The 16,323-nt window shown below is 38.7% G+C and overlaps 1 protein-coding gene across 1 annotated transcript in view; it reads left to right on the plus strand.

Annotated features, from left to right (window-relative positions):
* The first annotated feature begins 3,462 nt into the window (after positions 1 to 3,462).
* ssh1a (slingshot protein phosphatase 1a) overlaps positions 3,463 to 16,323 on the plus strand; it is a 48,206-nt gene continuing 35,345 nt past the window's right edge. Inside the window, exons 1-2 of the mRNA XM_058374400.1 lie at positions 3,463 to 3,871; positions 12,611 to 12,648. Of these exons, the coding sequence (XP_058230383.1) occupies positions 3,800 to 3,871; positions 12,611 to 12,648 (110 nt within the window). The 5' untranslated portion in view covers positions 3,463 to 3,799. The remainder of the gene's footprint in view (positions 3,872 to 12,610; positions 12,649 to 16,323) is intronic.

Raw genomic sequence — 16,323 nt, forward strand, 5'->3', positions numbered from 1 at the left:
GTAACGAGTTTCTATTTAGAATTTTCATGAGGCATAGCCTGTAGCATGACTTAGAGCACAGTCATGGTTATCATAGGCAAATTAGGTAAAGTCACAGGCAAATTAGGTTGAAACCAGCAACACAAATTAAACCATACAAAACTGACAAGACTCAGAAATGCAGTTAGATACATCTTGGATGACACGTATTAGGAAAACTGTAAAAACGTCCAAGTGTCCAACAATGAAAAAATGGGAATAATGCACAAGATTCCCATTTCTTTATGCTTGCTCCCAATTACTCCTATTCTTTTGCGGTTTATCAATACATATAAAAGTCTGTGGGTCTTATTAACTTCAAGAGAGAGGGGAAAAAAGCAAAGCAGATGATGGACAGACTGTATAAACGTTTATAGCCATAATAACAGAAATGATAGCAGGACTATAAACAAATAAAATATGACATGTCAATAAAAAAAATATTACTGTGGTATAAAAGGACACTTTGGGATGTGCTGTCATTGGAGAATACTCAATTCTGTGATGGGAACTCCATTTTACATTAGACCACATCACATCACACCATCATTGATTATTTTCCTATCACAGCCTGCATATGATATGGTTCCCTTCTGCCTTATTATTGTTTGCTTCCTGAGTAGAGGGGTTGATTCCCACCTCTGCCCTGTGTGTGTGTGGATTTGCCTGAGATGAGTTGGCCCCCTGTCCAGTATGATCCCTGCCTTGTGTCCTGGGTCCCCTGGGATAGACTCCAGGTTCCCATTATGCTATGTGGGATCAGAGGTACAGAAAATGGATGGATGGATGGACAGCTTAATGAAGTAATGAAAAATATCATCCCTAATCAAATCCAGGGAAGTTTGGGGGTTTTACATACCACTGATAAACTGCATGAAACTAAAGTCTGGGCTAGGAAGACACCCAGCCTCATTTCTTCATACCATTCTATATATTTTATGGCCATTGCTGGTGCTGTTGCACTTGATTTCATAAAAATCCAAAATGTTCTTATTGTAATGCACAATAAAGCATTCAGTAACATTAAATAATCTGACATAGATGCAAAAACTTTTGTTGTCTTTTTATTTGTGAAAGACAGAAGGTAAGCTTAACCCTGCTGGGTCATTTTTAATACAACAATCAGCCATAACATTCAAACCACTGACAGGAGACATGAATAACATTGATTACCTCATTACAGTGGCACCTGTCAAGTGGTGCTATATATTAGGCAGCAAGTGTTCAGTAAGTCAGTTCTTGAGGCTAATGTGTTGGAAGTAGAGAAAATGGGCAAAAATAATGGCCCAAACAGCAAGGGCCAAACTGTGATGGCTAGATGGCAGGTCTTTTGGGGTGTTCCAGGTCTACAGTGGTTATTACATACCAAAAGAGGCCCAAGGAAAGACAGCTGGTGAACTGGCAACAGCATCATGGGTGCCCAAGGCTCACTGATGTGCATAGAGAGTGAAGGCTAGCCCAAACGTGCTACTGTAACACAAACTGCTGAAAAAGTTAATCCTGGCTATGAAACTGGCCATGCTGGTCCCTGCTCACTGCCAAAAGCACCTACACTATATTGCCAAAAGTATTCACTCACCCATCCAAATAATCAGAATCAGGTGTTCCAATCACTTCCATGGCCACAGGTGTATAAAATCAAGCACCTAGGCATGCAGACTGTTTTTACAAACATTTGTGAAAGAATGGGTCGCTCTCAGGAGCTCAGTGAATTCCAGCGTGGAACTGTGATAGGATGCCACCTGTGCAACAAATCCAGTCGTGAAATTTCCTCGCTCCTAAATATTCCACAGTCAACTGTCAGCTGTATTATAAGAACGTGGAAGTGTTTGGGAACGACAGCAACTCAGCCACAAAGTGGTAGGCCACGTAAACTGACGGAGCGGGGTCAGCGGATGCTGAGGAGCATAGTGCGAAGAGGTCGCCAACTTTCTGCAGAGTCAATCGCTACAGACCTCCAAACTTCATGTGGCCTTCAGATTAGCCAAAGAACAGTGCGCAGAGAGCAAGATTCCATGAATGGAATGGGTTTCCATGGCCGAGCAGCTGCATCCAAGCCATACATCACCAAGTGCAATGCAAAGCGTCGGATGCAGTGGTGTAAAGCATGCCGCCACTGGACTCTAGAGCAGTGGAGATGCGAATCGCGCTTCTCCATCTGGCAATCTGATGGACGAGTCTGGGTTTGGCGGTTGCCAGGAGAACGGTACTTGTCTGACTGCATTGTGCCAAGTGTAAAGTTTGGTGGAGGGGGGATTATGGTGTGGGGTTGTTTTTCAGGAGCTGGGCTTGGCCCCTTAGTTCCAGTGAAAGGAACTCTGAATGCTTCAGCATACCAAGACATTTTGGACAATTCCATGCTCCCAACTTTGTGGGAACAGTTTGGAGCTGGCCCCTTCCTCTTCCAACATGACTGTGCACCAGAGCACAAAGCAAGGTCCATAAAGACATGGATGACAGAGTCTGGTGTGGATGAACTTGACTGGCCTGCACAGAGTCCTGACCTCAACCCGATAGAACACCTTTGGGATGAATTAGAGCGGAGACTGAGAGCCAGGCCTTCTCGTCCAACATCAGTGTGTGACCTCACAAATGCGCTTCTGGAAGAATGGTCAAAAATTCCCATAAACACACTCCTAAACCTTGTGGACAGCCTTCCCAGAAGAGTTGAAGCTGTTATAGCTGCAAAGGGTGGACCGACGTCATATTGAACCCTATGGATTAGGAATGGGATGTCACTTAAGTTCATATGCGAGTCAAGGCAGGTGAGCGAATACTTTTGGCAATACAGTGTATATGGGCACATGAGCATCAGAACTGAAGCATGGAGCAATGTAATAAGTTGGCCTCGTCTGATGAACCATATTTTCTTTTACATCATGTGGACAGCCGGGTATGTGTGTGCGGCACTGTGATGCTTTGGTCCTTGCATTCATGCTGTTGTTACTTTGACACATACCACCTACCTACAAACACAGACCAAGTACAACACTTCATGGCAACAATATTCCCTAATGTGCAGTGGCACGATTGAACAGGATAATTTGCACTACCACACTGCAAAAAATGTTCAGGAATATAATGTGACAAACACAATATTAGGCCGGTGGTTTCATGTTATGGCTGCTTGGTGCACGTGTTGCACTATGGTGCTAGAGAAATGACTGGACTTGATTCCAAAGAATATATGCTGTATAGAGGAATGACCATTAATCCCACTTCTAACTTGGATACCAGCTGTTCCTGATACTGTCATTCAAAGATATAGTTTAATTAATTCATGCAAATTCCATATCTGCATTAGTCACATTTAGGGGAGAAAATGATCACGTTATAGTGTGTGACCTTAATGCTGTAAACCTCTGACAGCCAATAGCATCACCATCACGTCTGCATTTTCTCACATGTCCTAATGCTGTAGTGTGTGTGTGTGTGTGTGTGTGTGTGAGAGAGAGAGAGAGAGACGCTCCTACAGACATCATGAACACTCTGTAGGAGTCATATTCAGCAGCCTGACTCAGCTTCACTTCAGTTCAGTAACACTTGATATTATCTAAGGCAGAGATTTCAGAAATCTAATGCCATGCAGGAGGTTTAAGCTGCTTGTCTTGCGGACCAAAAAAATCAGGCGAGGCTTCATGCAAAGCACCGCCGTGATCACATCCCAGCCGCCGGAGATGCCAAGAGCTGCTTGGGGCCATTTTAGCCCGCTATTAAAGACCTGAGATACCTTTCCGAATCGTTTTGGACTCGTTTTTTGGATTATTAGAGGCTTTAAGGCATGGCTCTGGTAACGCTGCAGCGATCTCCGACCCCGAGCACGGCCAGCGCGAGCACCGCGAACGCCGAGACGGTAAGCCGGGAAACAGGAACAGGAAAGGCAGGGTTTAACGGGACGCGGGGATGTGTAGGAGGCCCGTATGTGTGTGTGTGTGTGTGTGTGTGTGCGTGCGTGTTTTTTCCTACCGGGCTGCCGCTAAGAACATGTGCTCGTTACATTTATAACAAAAGCAACACTCATAATATTCTGTTATAATCCAGCTCGTTCTTACTGGTCAATCATTGGCTAGTCAGCTAGCGTCTGCATGTGGACCACACGTAGTTGTAGCCGTAAATCTTCTCTGATTAAAAATGACACTGAATTAATTTTCAGGATCAGATTGTCTGACCGCCACCTTTAACGTTTCAACATTAATAAAAAAAAAAGTGCATGCTTATTATTTACTGTTAAGCCATCATGTTTCTTATGGTGAATGAACTAGCCGGTAAGCTAGCACAGCGCCCTACCTGTCAGTCCTATACGGTCCCTCAGTAGCCAGGGGTGATGATGGAGCAAAATGCTATTTTTATACACGTTTAAATATAGAAGAAATATTTAATATCGTATAATCACCGACATCTTCATGATTTACAGTGATTTTGTGTCCAATAAAGGATGAGTAATGTAGTGTTTGTGTGTACATTAATGCAGACGGGAATGCAGAGAACAGATTTAGTAAACAAAACTATGGATGGAAAACATTTTATATTTCTTTTGGTCTGTCTGTTGACAAAATTAGACTAAAAAACATGTTCTTCAGTAAATGTGTGACAAATTTCATTTCCTGATCATTTCCTATACTATAATGACTGGAGCTGAAACCTCCGTTACATATGAGATGAGCATAATATTTGAGATGAAAATTGATATAAGTAATATATATGCATAGTGTCATTTAGGAGGAAAAAATGAAGTAGTATAAAGTATAAAATCTGAGTATAAAGTAAAATCTAAGTAGGTATAGCATAGTAATTGAGATGAAATTGTTACGTATATTATTATTGTATCTGAAGTAAAATCAGTCTGGTAAATATAGCAGTGTTATATAGTAGATAAATAGATAACTATAATATAAAATATTAGAGCAGGTCATAGTATATTGGATGAAAATTTAACGTATTGTATAAAACTTTACCATACAATTTTAATGTATAAAATCGGTATACCATGATATATGCCCTAAATGTTTCAAACACATATTTACATTTAATATCTGTAAATTATATAGATAGGTGAAGATAACGCATTAGTGTCGCGTGAATGGCCTGGATTTATTTGGATTTCACAAAAAAAGCATCATGATATTACTAAAGAATGTCGTACTTTTATCAATAAAAACAAAAGTATATTTTATATCAGGAACAAAATAGAGCTATTAAGAACAAACCCAAGATGAGATGATAATAATTAAAAATAACATCCCATAACCCTTTTGCTTCTATCTTGATATTTTTCCAGCAGAGATGTCCATGTAATGAAATTTCCAACAGACAACCGATACACCTGTCATGCCTGTAAAAGTACAAAATCTTTCCTTTCTACCCACTTGTATTACAACAAAAAATTAGTTTGTAAATAATAAATCTTTATACAAGGAATTAAAATGGCTTGTTTGGTATTTGGTGTTTATGGTCCTGCTGTGTTGATTGTACACTTCCTGTATGTGTGTCAATAATTGGCTGTATTATATTTTGTGGTAATTATTAATTTTATTACATATATTAACATAATGTACATAAATGTTTAACAGAAATTTATTAGATGTTGAGTTTTATGAAATGTACCGGATGATCAGGATGTTTTGAAAAGGGGTTTGTCAATGCTGAAGGTTGGCCATGTTACCACAACTATTTCATCTTGTACACACACACACACACACACACACACACCTTCTATTTGTTAGTACAATAACCCATTGACTTTGAATATGCACCTGACATTTTCCTGTGTAATGAACCATTAACCTCATACACACATAATACACTGATGCCACGTTTCCTCCTAAGGGTTGATTTGTAACACAACCTATGTCATGCCCTATAACTATACACGTTTCCATTTCTCATCCGATTAACTATAAACGTGACGCCCTTTAGTCTGTAACAAAAATGGTTCTCTGAGGAGTGTCGAGCATCCATTTAGGAAGAGATTAAAGCTGCACAGGCGCAAAACGGCTCAGGTTGTGTCTCAGTGGCATCACATGACCTTTTTAGAGAAGCACAATCAACAGCGTCCATCGCCATTAGAGAAAAGTCGAATACAAATGCAGTGCCCTTGATGTCAGTACCAAAGCAAGAGATTTGTGAATTAACATTGTTACATGTTGTGTATAGTAATTTTCTAAATCTTGCTATGACCTCATTGGACATTTTGCTGCAGAATGTGCAGAGTTTCATCAGTAGAGGGCGCAAGCAACACATGCTCACATCAAGCGTAAACAACGCAGATTAGGTGCCGTACAGGCAATGAACGTCCTTCACAGGTTTCATGGTCTCCAGTTATTATGTCAGATATTGCATTTACAAGTATGTCTTATTGGTTTTCACTTTCTGGTCTCAGGACTTGTGCTGTAGTTTAAGGTGCGTAACAGGTTGTGCAAGAATCAGTAATCGAGAATCACTACTTCATTAGATCATCAGAAACAAACGTTCCATTTGGACTCTAGAAGATTACGTTGCTGTACTAATGACGTCATTGTACCCTAAGGCACTGTATTACTGTTTAGGAGGAAGGGAGGGGGGGGTTACTCCCCTCAAAATGAGTGAAGTGGTCTGTCCCTGGTGAGGGTGGGGCTGCTCCATCATCATACTGCTAACACACACACACACACACACACACATTTGGATTTTGCAGAATAATCCATCCAATAGAGGGACACAGAGCTGCAGTGATGTCATCTCTTCACACCATTAGAGTGAGATAGAGATGAAGTGTTAGGGAGGAATAGAGAGGTAACAAAATACTCAAGGAATGGCCAGAGAATAAGAAGGGGGAAATTCTAAAACCGTGATGATTGTATGAGAGACAGAGTGTGCATGTGTGTGTTTTGCAGTACAACCAGGTGATTTAATGATGTAATATTGCCATCTTGGTAAATGATGACACGGCATGCTTTCCTGCAAGTATAGCAGATATCATTAGCACTTTTACAACATACTCATCACTGTTTCAGCAATAAGAAGTAGCTGATTTGATGTTAAAATCTATATTTTACTCGTTAAGTGAGGAATAAACCAACAACGGGGTGGTTTAATACAAGCCGACTTGAAATGGTGTAATTATTACCACCCTGAAGCTGATTATTTTCTATATCCACAAGTCTTGATGTGTTTTATTCCTCTTATACTACAGCTGCATTCCGACAGATACTTTTTATTCATTTAATGTTGTGGAACGTGTGAGAAACAAGTTGGTTCCTGTTATCCCTTTTGCAATAGCAGCTATACACAGGTCCCTCATTAGCCTCTCGTTTATTCTCTGTTGAAGTTTATAAGACAAAATAACAACAAACCTGTTAAGTTACAGAGAAACTGCAAAGCATGGTCCACTGTACTGAAGACCTTCTTGTGTCTTTTCTATGTTACAAAAAACTGACACTGGAGACTCCAAAAATGCTAATGATAAACCTAAAACTTCACTTTGTCAACGCAGTTTTTGAAACTGTCCATGGGAATCCATTCAGAAAGCTGTTCTCTAAGCTGTCTTATTTTGTCCACATTTGAAGACAGCTATGTATGTATCCCTCTCAAGTCAATCCCATAACTGATTACATTCAGACTACACGTATAGTTCCTGTTTGTTGAAGTAACTTTTTCTTTACCCTTTGGATACGCAGTCATATTTGTGTTTGTAGATTATTAGAAATGTAGCTAATTAATGTAATATGACCAGACAGATTATAAAGCTTGTTAGCTATCTTTAAAAAGCTATTAGGTTGAAAGAACCACCCCATTTGGGTGGGAATAATGTAAGAAGGTTTTATGTTTTTATCCACGGGATTTGATTGGCTGCTTAAAACAAAACAAAGGACTGTTACAATAACTAGTTCTGTTGGATAATAGATAAGCCCAGAAAAACTTAAATAAACAATATTATTTTCATTTTAAGACCATTTTACGCCACTGATATAATGATAATATAATAGAATAAAAATGCAGCCTTTCAAAGAGCAACTGGATATAAAAAAATAAATATCCTAAATAAATAAAACATAAATAAAATAAAACCACACAGTCAAAACAATAAATAATATGGACTCTCGGGGCACTGTTAACATAAATCTTTACTGAATAATATTCCGGATTACTGAAAGTCATTCATTCCTTAACAGGCGATATATTGTGAAAGTGTAAATGTAACATTTGCTCGAACTCCAGTCTAGGACTCCTCTTTTTGGCCAAATGCAATTTTTTTTTATCTACAATTTCTTCCCCGAACTTCATTTCACATTAAAAGGGACTTATTGGGACAGAATAAACACATCATATATATTTTTCACCAGGGAAAATACTATTGAACACCAGATTTTTAAATCAATAGTCCACAAGAGGGCGCAACGAATAAGTACATTGAAAACAGTGCCTTGTATTGTGTCGCAGAGAACAAACCTGGTTATTAACAATGTGTTATTTTAAATTTATTTTAAAGTGCATAAAATTATAAAAGAAAAAGATTTAACCTGGGCTTTCAGGCTAGTTCCAGTGTTAATTTTTACACTGTTTACAGGCAAAAATATCCTTTACATTTTGTCAATATTTCATATATATTTATTTTAATTAATTTTCCTCTGACTAAACTTATAACATATATTAACTTGAAAACTGCCCTTGTTCTGAAAACCTGAATCACAGCCAGTATTTTAAAACTCTATTTTAATACACTACTGCAAATTATTTACTTATTTGTTGCCTGTGCATTTTTACATGAAAGATCGTGTTCACATGGTAACTGATGTCTTTCTTACATTCACGATCACTTGTGTGTTTATGGAATTGTTGTAATATCACGTTTGTGTTGTGTATTTGTCCGATTAACCTCATTTGTGTTTACGATGCATTTGGGTGAGTTAATTAACCTGCTAGTAAAGTGCTTCAGTTTACTGGTGTTCATTTACTGTTCAGCTGCGGCTGGAACTGAATTTCAACTTAATTGGATTATTCGAAACACTAGAGCTTTTTTTTTCTGGATTTTTCTGTTTCAGAAACTTGCTAGTCTATGCATCAAATCTTAAATTTAATGAATACTTGAATGTGTATTTGTTAGCCCTAGAGCAGATGAGAGGACAGAAGCAGCACAAATAGCCAAAATGTCACTGACATTCATTTTTACGTAAACAAACACACATGTAAACACAATGGGTCCAACGAGGTCAACAGAAACGTCGAGATCATATCCGTATATCGTGCCATTAATCGATAATGTAATTATCATGACAGGCCTGTTTGTCTAACACAACACCACATTGACAGCAACCCTGCAAGTGTTGCTGCTTGCTGGTCAGTAGAGTTCTCATGAAGTGTACGCTGACTCAGCATTTTCTGTTGGACGAGAGCTGGGTGTAGGAGAGAGAATGATGACACGTGATGGTTATTATTTTTAAAACCCTTTTGTGAGTGCACCTTAAGGTGATCAAAAGTAAGAAGCCATCTACAGATTGCGCGGAAATGAGGAAGTCAATTGAAGAAATTTTCTTTTGGGTGATTAGTTTAATTGATACAGATGTGCATTATGAGCTGATGTGCAGTCTGATCCGGGTCAGTTTGGATTTCGCTTTGAGCTAAGAAGGTAGAGACGGAATGTGACTAAACAAACTGTGACAATGTAATAATGTCATAAGCTGTGACAAAACTGTTAGGCAATTATTATAACATTTAAATGTAACCTCGGTTTACATCTATAAGATGCAATTAGGTCATTTATTACCACGGTCCTTCTTAAGGTCAGAAACTGCTTGCAGATAGAGTGCAACGGAAAGCTGCATTGTGGGAAAGCGTCTCCTGAGGGCAGTTTCTGGCTAAACCGAGTTGTTTCCCCTTCAGGTGCGGGACAGCTGTTTCTGGTTTGCCTACCTGGCTTTCTTATTGTTCCCTGTTACGGTTCGTAACCTAATCACCGGTGTTCTGCCCTCCTCACACAATGAAGAACTATTTTTAACGCATTTATTGTTATGATGAAACCTTGTTTGTGTGGTCAGGAACTGTGTTCTTTAAAAACCCCACCTCTCCTTCAGAGAGAGGAATCTAGCTGCAGACTTCCCTGCAGTATAGGCTTACACGATTCTAAGACCAAAAAAAACCCCTTACACAACAAGTGAGGCCACAATGTTAGAGTGCACTAGCAAGCATTTATTTCACCAGTTATCTAAATGCTCTAATGTTACAAGTCTAAAATAGACTGTTGGAGCCCAGTAATGCTACAGTATATGGCATAATTTCTTCTCCCCCTTTCCCCCCCCCTTTTTTATTTTTATTTCTCATGAAGCTGTGTGGTTAATTGTGAGGAGTGGAATATAATTCATGCTGGAAAGAATTTAATATGAATCAATCCACTGATTTTCTTTTTGTAATTGTTGCAACCAAATATGCTTGATTTTGCTGCAGCTTTTCCCCCCAAAATTTGCAGTTTTGGTTCTTTTATTATTTTTTTTTACTCCTATCAGGGAAGAGACAAAAGTAATTACTTCCTGTAATAGCTGTGCTCATGATTGATTCACGTGAATTAAAGATGTAATTGGCGGAATACGTGTTGTGATGATGTCACACGACGCATCTTGGCCCAAAACCTTTCCGATAATCCTGAAAAAATTACAAGCTCCCCTCAGCATTACGGAGTTTGCTTGATTTTGCATTAGATTCTGCAATTGCAAAATCATGAAATCCTGGATTTACTGATCTGTGGCTAAATATTAACCCTCTGGCAGAGGCAACCAGGTGTTTGGGCAGAAATGTCCTTCTACAAGTAAAAAAAAAAAAACAGCCCATAAGGCTTGAGCAAGGAGGAAAAGTAATGCTGTTCCTGCAGTAATTCACTTCACTAAAAGTAAAAAAAAAGTAAGAGTAAATGAGGTGTCTGGTGAAAAACTACTTAAGTAATGATTTCAGCTTGGGATCGAATTATCACGATTGCCATCAGGTCAGACCACATAAATCTGTTGGAAAACATGGTGTCTGCATCTTTATGATCAACAAAAAAATAAAGTGGGTTGTGTCTCGTAATATGTGTTTGCTTTTGGCCTGTTTTCCATCGTCCATAATCTTTAACAACCTTATAAAAAAAAATTTGGAGCGACCTCTCTGATTTTCTGATACTGCCATGCATCAGTCCATGCACATGTTGTTGATATCATTTTATTTAAGGAGTATAATCAGCTTAATTACAGCTCATAACTTGTTACAAACCCAACTTGAGTTTGCACACACGTCTGACCTTGTTAAAGGGTTATTATGCCAAAAGAAACAAGTTAAAAGCAATTGCAGCTACAGCCAGTTTGTAACCAGATTTTGGTATTTTAACACTTAACAATGTTTTGATAAGGGTTACGTATCTTTGGCCACACTCCATTTTTCCTTTGTAGAGCCACAGTTGATTTACAGATAATCTCCCAAGCCTGGTATGCAACCTTTCAGAAAATGTTCCCTATCTGAGGAGTGCACTTTTGAATAATTATGTTAACAAATTCCTGAGCTTATCTGATGTAAATAGCACCTCCATTATCTTAAATTATATTAAATAAGATATCCAAACACTATTCAGGTTTTAGTAAATTCTTAGATTCAGTAACTAGCTCATGCAAATTTATATATACTTCTACCTCCAAAGTTAGCTGTCTAGCAAAGCTGTCCATTATAGCTAGTCTAGCTCACTCGGCTAGCTAACGTTTTCCTGTATCTATTTCTGCAGGTTGGATGTTGAGCTGCAAAATGCCAATATCTCTACAGATTTTAGCTCATATAAATCGCAAGTCGTTGTCAGTTTCCTTTGAAGCATTAAAACCGAGATACTTGATAAATTTGGCCAGGGATATTCATTTGTCCTCACTGGCCCAGACATTGCTGCTGACTAAATATTTCACATAATTTAAATTGGCTTACAGTTTAGGGCTAAATGCGTTATGTGTCTAACACTAACCTTTGGATCAAAAATAAATATAATTAACATTGAATATAAAAGTAATTTTCTTTGACAGTTGGTTGATGGTTAGACATTTGCTGAAAAAATGTCATTCTTCTCAGTAAATATTGCACAAAATTACTCGGTTCAACCTTTCACTCATTTTGTTTATACATATTTGTTATTATGTAATATGTGACTTATAATATAATCCTTTAATCGTAGTAGTTGGGAGTGTCGGTTCCTTCTGTTGTGTTTCTAAGACTTTCATGGAACTCTGATATAAGATTTCCTTCATGTGAGATGCTGCAGTCAGATTTGCCCTAAGGAGAGAATTTTAGAGGGAAGATGTCACCCTGCGATGTCCTGGAATGCTGCAGTAGTTTAAAGTGTCCATGATAACGAATATCAGCACATTCCTAGTTTGGCACCAGTTTTATCTGAGACCAGGTATATATGATCAGATATACATTTAGATCAACCTGCTTGTATACTTTGTGTTTTACTTCAAGCACTAAGGCATGTAGATTTCTGGTGATTTATTATCTCCTATGATGAGAGGTGGCATGTCTGTTCCTGTCTTACAAACACGGATTAATGTCTGACTTTTTCCATCTTTATAAGTCTTTAAATTGTCTTTTTATTTCTGTCTTTCTGATTCAGGATTTCGGGAGTGAGGATGACAGACGGCTAAATCAGAGGTAAGACACCTGGAGTGTGTGTGTGTGAATATTGCATTTAGGTAGATTTTATTACAATATTAACAATTCCTTTATGGACTTGTATGCATGGTCCTCTTTTAACTAAACCTCTTGCTGTCATGATCACAATAAAGTTATCGAACAATCTCTCTTCATTCAGATGTATTTCAATTCATTAGAAATCTAAAGCAGCTTTTAATGTATACAGTGAAACCTGAGCATACGAATTTCATTCATTCTGGAGGCTATTTCTTAGGGCAAAAATGTGTACTGCAAAACAAATTTTCCTATAAGAAATAATGTAAACACAAATAATCCGTTTCAGCCACCCATAACTATTACCAATATTACCAATATGAAGTGTATATAAACTGTTTAGCTGCATGTAAAGAACTGACCCAAGCCAAGCATTCCATGTCAAGGGTCCTCACGGGAACTCGTGCCACCAAACTTGGGCTAAAAATAGAACAGACCACCGATCTGTCAACAAAAAAACGCCTGAAAAATCACCTAGCTTTTGCACATATGCCGAAGGCAATGTTGGTGTCTCTTGACTCTTTTGAAACAGCTTTGCTGACTTTGCCTGGCTTCGCTTGGCTTTCCACTGATGCAAACAAGTTTTGAATTTTTTTGCAAAATTGAAATTCTTAAGGCGAAAATTCGTAAGGGAGGGCATTCGTATGCCGAATTTCCACTGTACCTCTTTTAAAATGTCAATTGTGGCCAAGCTCTCTGTAGACGAGCAGGCATTTCTTTCACAGAAAACCTCCTGGGTTCTCGCCTTTTTCTTCTCCTTTTTGGGAGGACAATATGAAGCGTCCCACATGCAGGTATATGTTCCGTCCTCGAATATCAGGTGCCTTATTTTCTTAACAATAGATGTTTTTCTTTTCGTGTATTATACATTATTATTATTGTTATAACGCACAAAGTGAATCCAGGAAGGTAAATCATGCAATTTCTACACTTTACTGTAAAATTGTAGCTGGATCATGAACTTTTAGAACTTTAGAAGTTTTCAGCACATTGTCAATACATCATCAGCCACTACTAGGATATGCTGTAGCTTTCTTATATACAGTATAAAAACAGGTTATACATTATATTCTTCTCATATCCATTACGTTAGCAGATCTACAAAGCTTTGCCCTGACCCTTTGGTTCAGAGGAAATTGGTTCTAACCAGGTTGATTTCTACACAAATGAATACATCAGACTGTTGTTGCTTGACTTATTTGGTTGCACGACAGAGGTTACAATTTTTTGGTGTCTTGTAAACGTCACACTGAAAGACTGAGTATTTCAAAGTGGTAGAAACGATTCCAATGTGAGACAACTAGGGCATACAAAAATGATTGCTTAGAGGCCCTCATACAAGTTCCCCGTGTCCTCTGGGAGAACACAAGTGAGAGTCAGCGCTCCAAAAAAAACCTGTCCTTTCAGACCCTGAATGTGGGTCAGCCACATAAAACATTCTTAAGTGAAAAAGTTTTCCGGTTTGCTGATGCAGTTTGAAGTACATTATATCATTTGCTGATGTATTCAGGAGTGAAAACAGGCTTGCGTGTGAAAGAGTGGAATGAGGATGACCTTACACATCCTGAGCGTATCACTATCAGTACTACTGTATCAGTACAGCTCAGAGCACTGGTTGTACTACATAGGAAGAGGAAGTCTGCTACAGGTCAGGCCGAGGACAGATTCCTGGGGAGGAAGTGACTGTTGGGTCAAGTATTGTAGACATTAAAAGACATCTGGGGTATGCATCCAAAATTTCCCAAGTTCACCTACGTAAAATTCTTCAAGGATAAGCAACTAACATGATTAGATGGGGAGTGTGCAGAATTTTCATGTTCTACCCATGCATCAGGGGTTTCCTCCAGGTACTACGATTTCCTCCCATGGTCCAAAGACATGACTGATTGGCATCAGATTGTTCGTAGTGTGTAAATGTTTGTGTGAGTATGTGTGGTTGTCCTGTGATGCGTTGGTTCATGTCCAGGGTGTCCCCCACCTTGTGCGCCGAGTCCCCTATGAGATATTTCAGGTTCCCTGTGGCCCTTTATAGGTTAAGCGGTACAGAAAAGGAACGGATGGATGGATGACTGAATGTTAACAACCACTACAATTATGCCTGCCACTTTTTTTCATACATGTATGTGTATGTTTTTACTGTTAAACCATCAGGGGCATGATGGAACATCTCTGTTCATGTTTTCTCAGGTTTACGTAGTGGCTATGAAAATGCTCACGTCCGTGCTCTTGCACATCAGCTACTCAATATACTTCATAACGTTAGCTATTTTTAAAAGAAGTGCATTAGCTATCTTCTTCACTTACCTTGGATCGAGTAGAGTTCTCTGCACTGGTAAAGAGCAGGTTTTGTTTCATTTCACAAAAGCTCTTCTGTACAGCTGTAAGTAAAGTATATCTCAAGGTCATTTATTAATTGCATCAAAATCCCTCCTTGTCAATGACTGATGGCAGCTGATCATCATAATGGGTAAGCCCATAGCATTGGACTGTAGACATTTTTTCTTGGTTGGTTGCTGCTCTGTGCTGCTAGTAACAGCACCTTGTGCTAATCTTTTATCAAGTTAATGTATTTGAGGTATATTATGTACTGGAATTCCTACTGTGAAATTCAGGATGATCTCTTCAACCCAGAGGTCAACAAGTGACGACAAATCAACATGGCAACCACAATAAACAAAGCAGCACTTCTTATCATTAAATTAGTCAAACTGTGAATATATCAATCATCATCCAGCAGATTCCCAAAGGATATTCAAAACATGTCGTAATTCCTTGACAGGCTCCATAATGTCCTGTTTTGTACCGGAGGTGTTATTGAACATAAGTAAAATCATCTGGAAAGCAAAAGAAGGATTGTTCCTCTCTGAGGGCTCCACACCCCCGTACCGCTTTTTCTTTCCGTCTTTCTCATTTCTCGTGGGTCAGAAAATCACTGTTTTTTTCCTTTTTTCTCAAAAACAGGATGTTGGAAAAGAGGTCAGTGATTCTTGTGCTGGTGAGGCTCAGGACAAAGCCATCAGTGTCTGGCTCTATGTCCTCTATGGCTCTGGAATAGGGTCTGGCCTAGGCTTGATATGGTGTCACGGTTTATCAGTTAGTCATGGTATATTAGAGGATTTTACCTCACTAATGTTTTTTTCAGAACACTGATTAAAATGCACTCTTCAACTCTTTTTTTTCAGTGGGCCAGTTTTTCTCCCAGTCATGAAATGATGTTATGACGAAGTCATTCTCATTCTTTTTGGATTGGGAGGTGGGGTATTGCACTTAGTATGACTTACTTGTCAGTCATACTGGTTAAATATTATTTGGATTCATATGGGATTATCTGTCCATCCGTGTGCCGGGCCAACACGCCTGCCCATGCAGATTAACTGATTCGATTTAGAAATTGATCCAAATCAATAGGTTCAAGGTCACATCGAAATCAAATGTGTGAAATAAATTTTTCTTTAAAAGTTTATATAAAGAAGCTTATACTTAATTTTCAGAAACTCAAGACCCAGATTCAGATGGATGTGAATCACCACTGGATAGCTGAACACCTGGATGATGTGACCTGTAGCTTCACTTTTCTTTTTACATGAGCTATGAAATAACAGTGATTGGCTAGCTTCACTGTCGGTTACCTGGATTAGA

The sequence above is a fragment of the Hemibagrus wyckioides genome, linkage group LG22, assembly GCF_019097595.1.
Source record: "Hemibagrus wyckioides isolate EC202008001 linkage group LG22, SWU_Hwy_1.0, whole genome shotgun sequence".
Lineage (NCBI taxonomy): Eukaryota > Metazoa > Chordata > Actinopteri > Siluriformes > Bagridae > Hemibagrus > Hemibagrus wyckioides.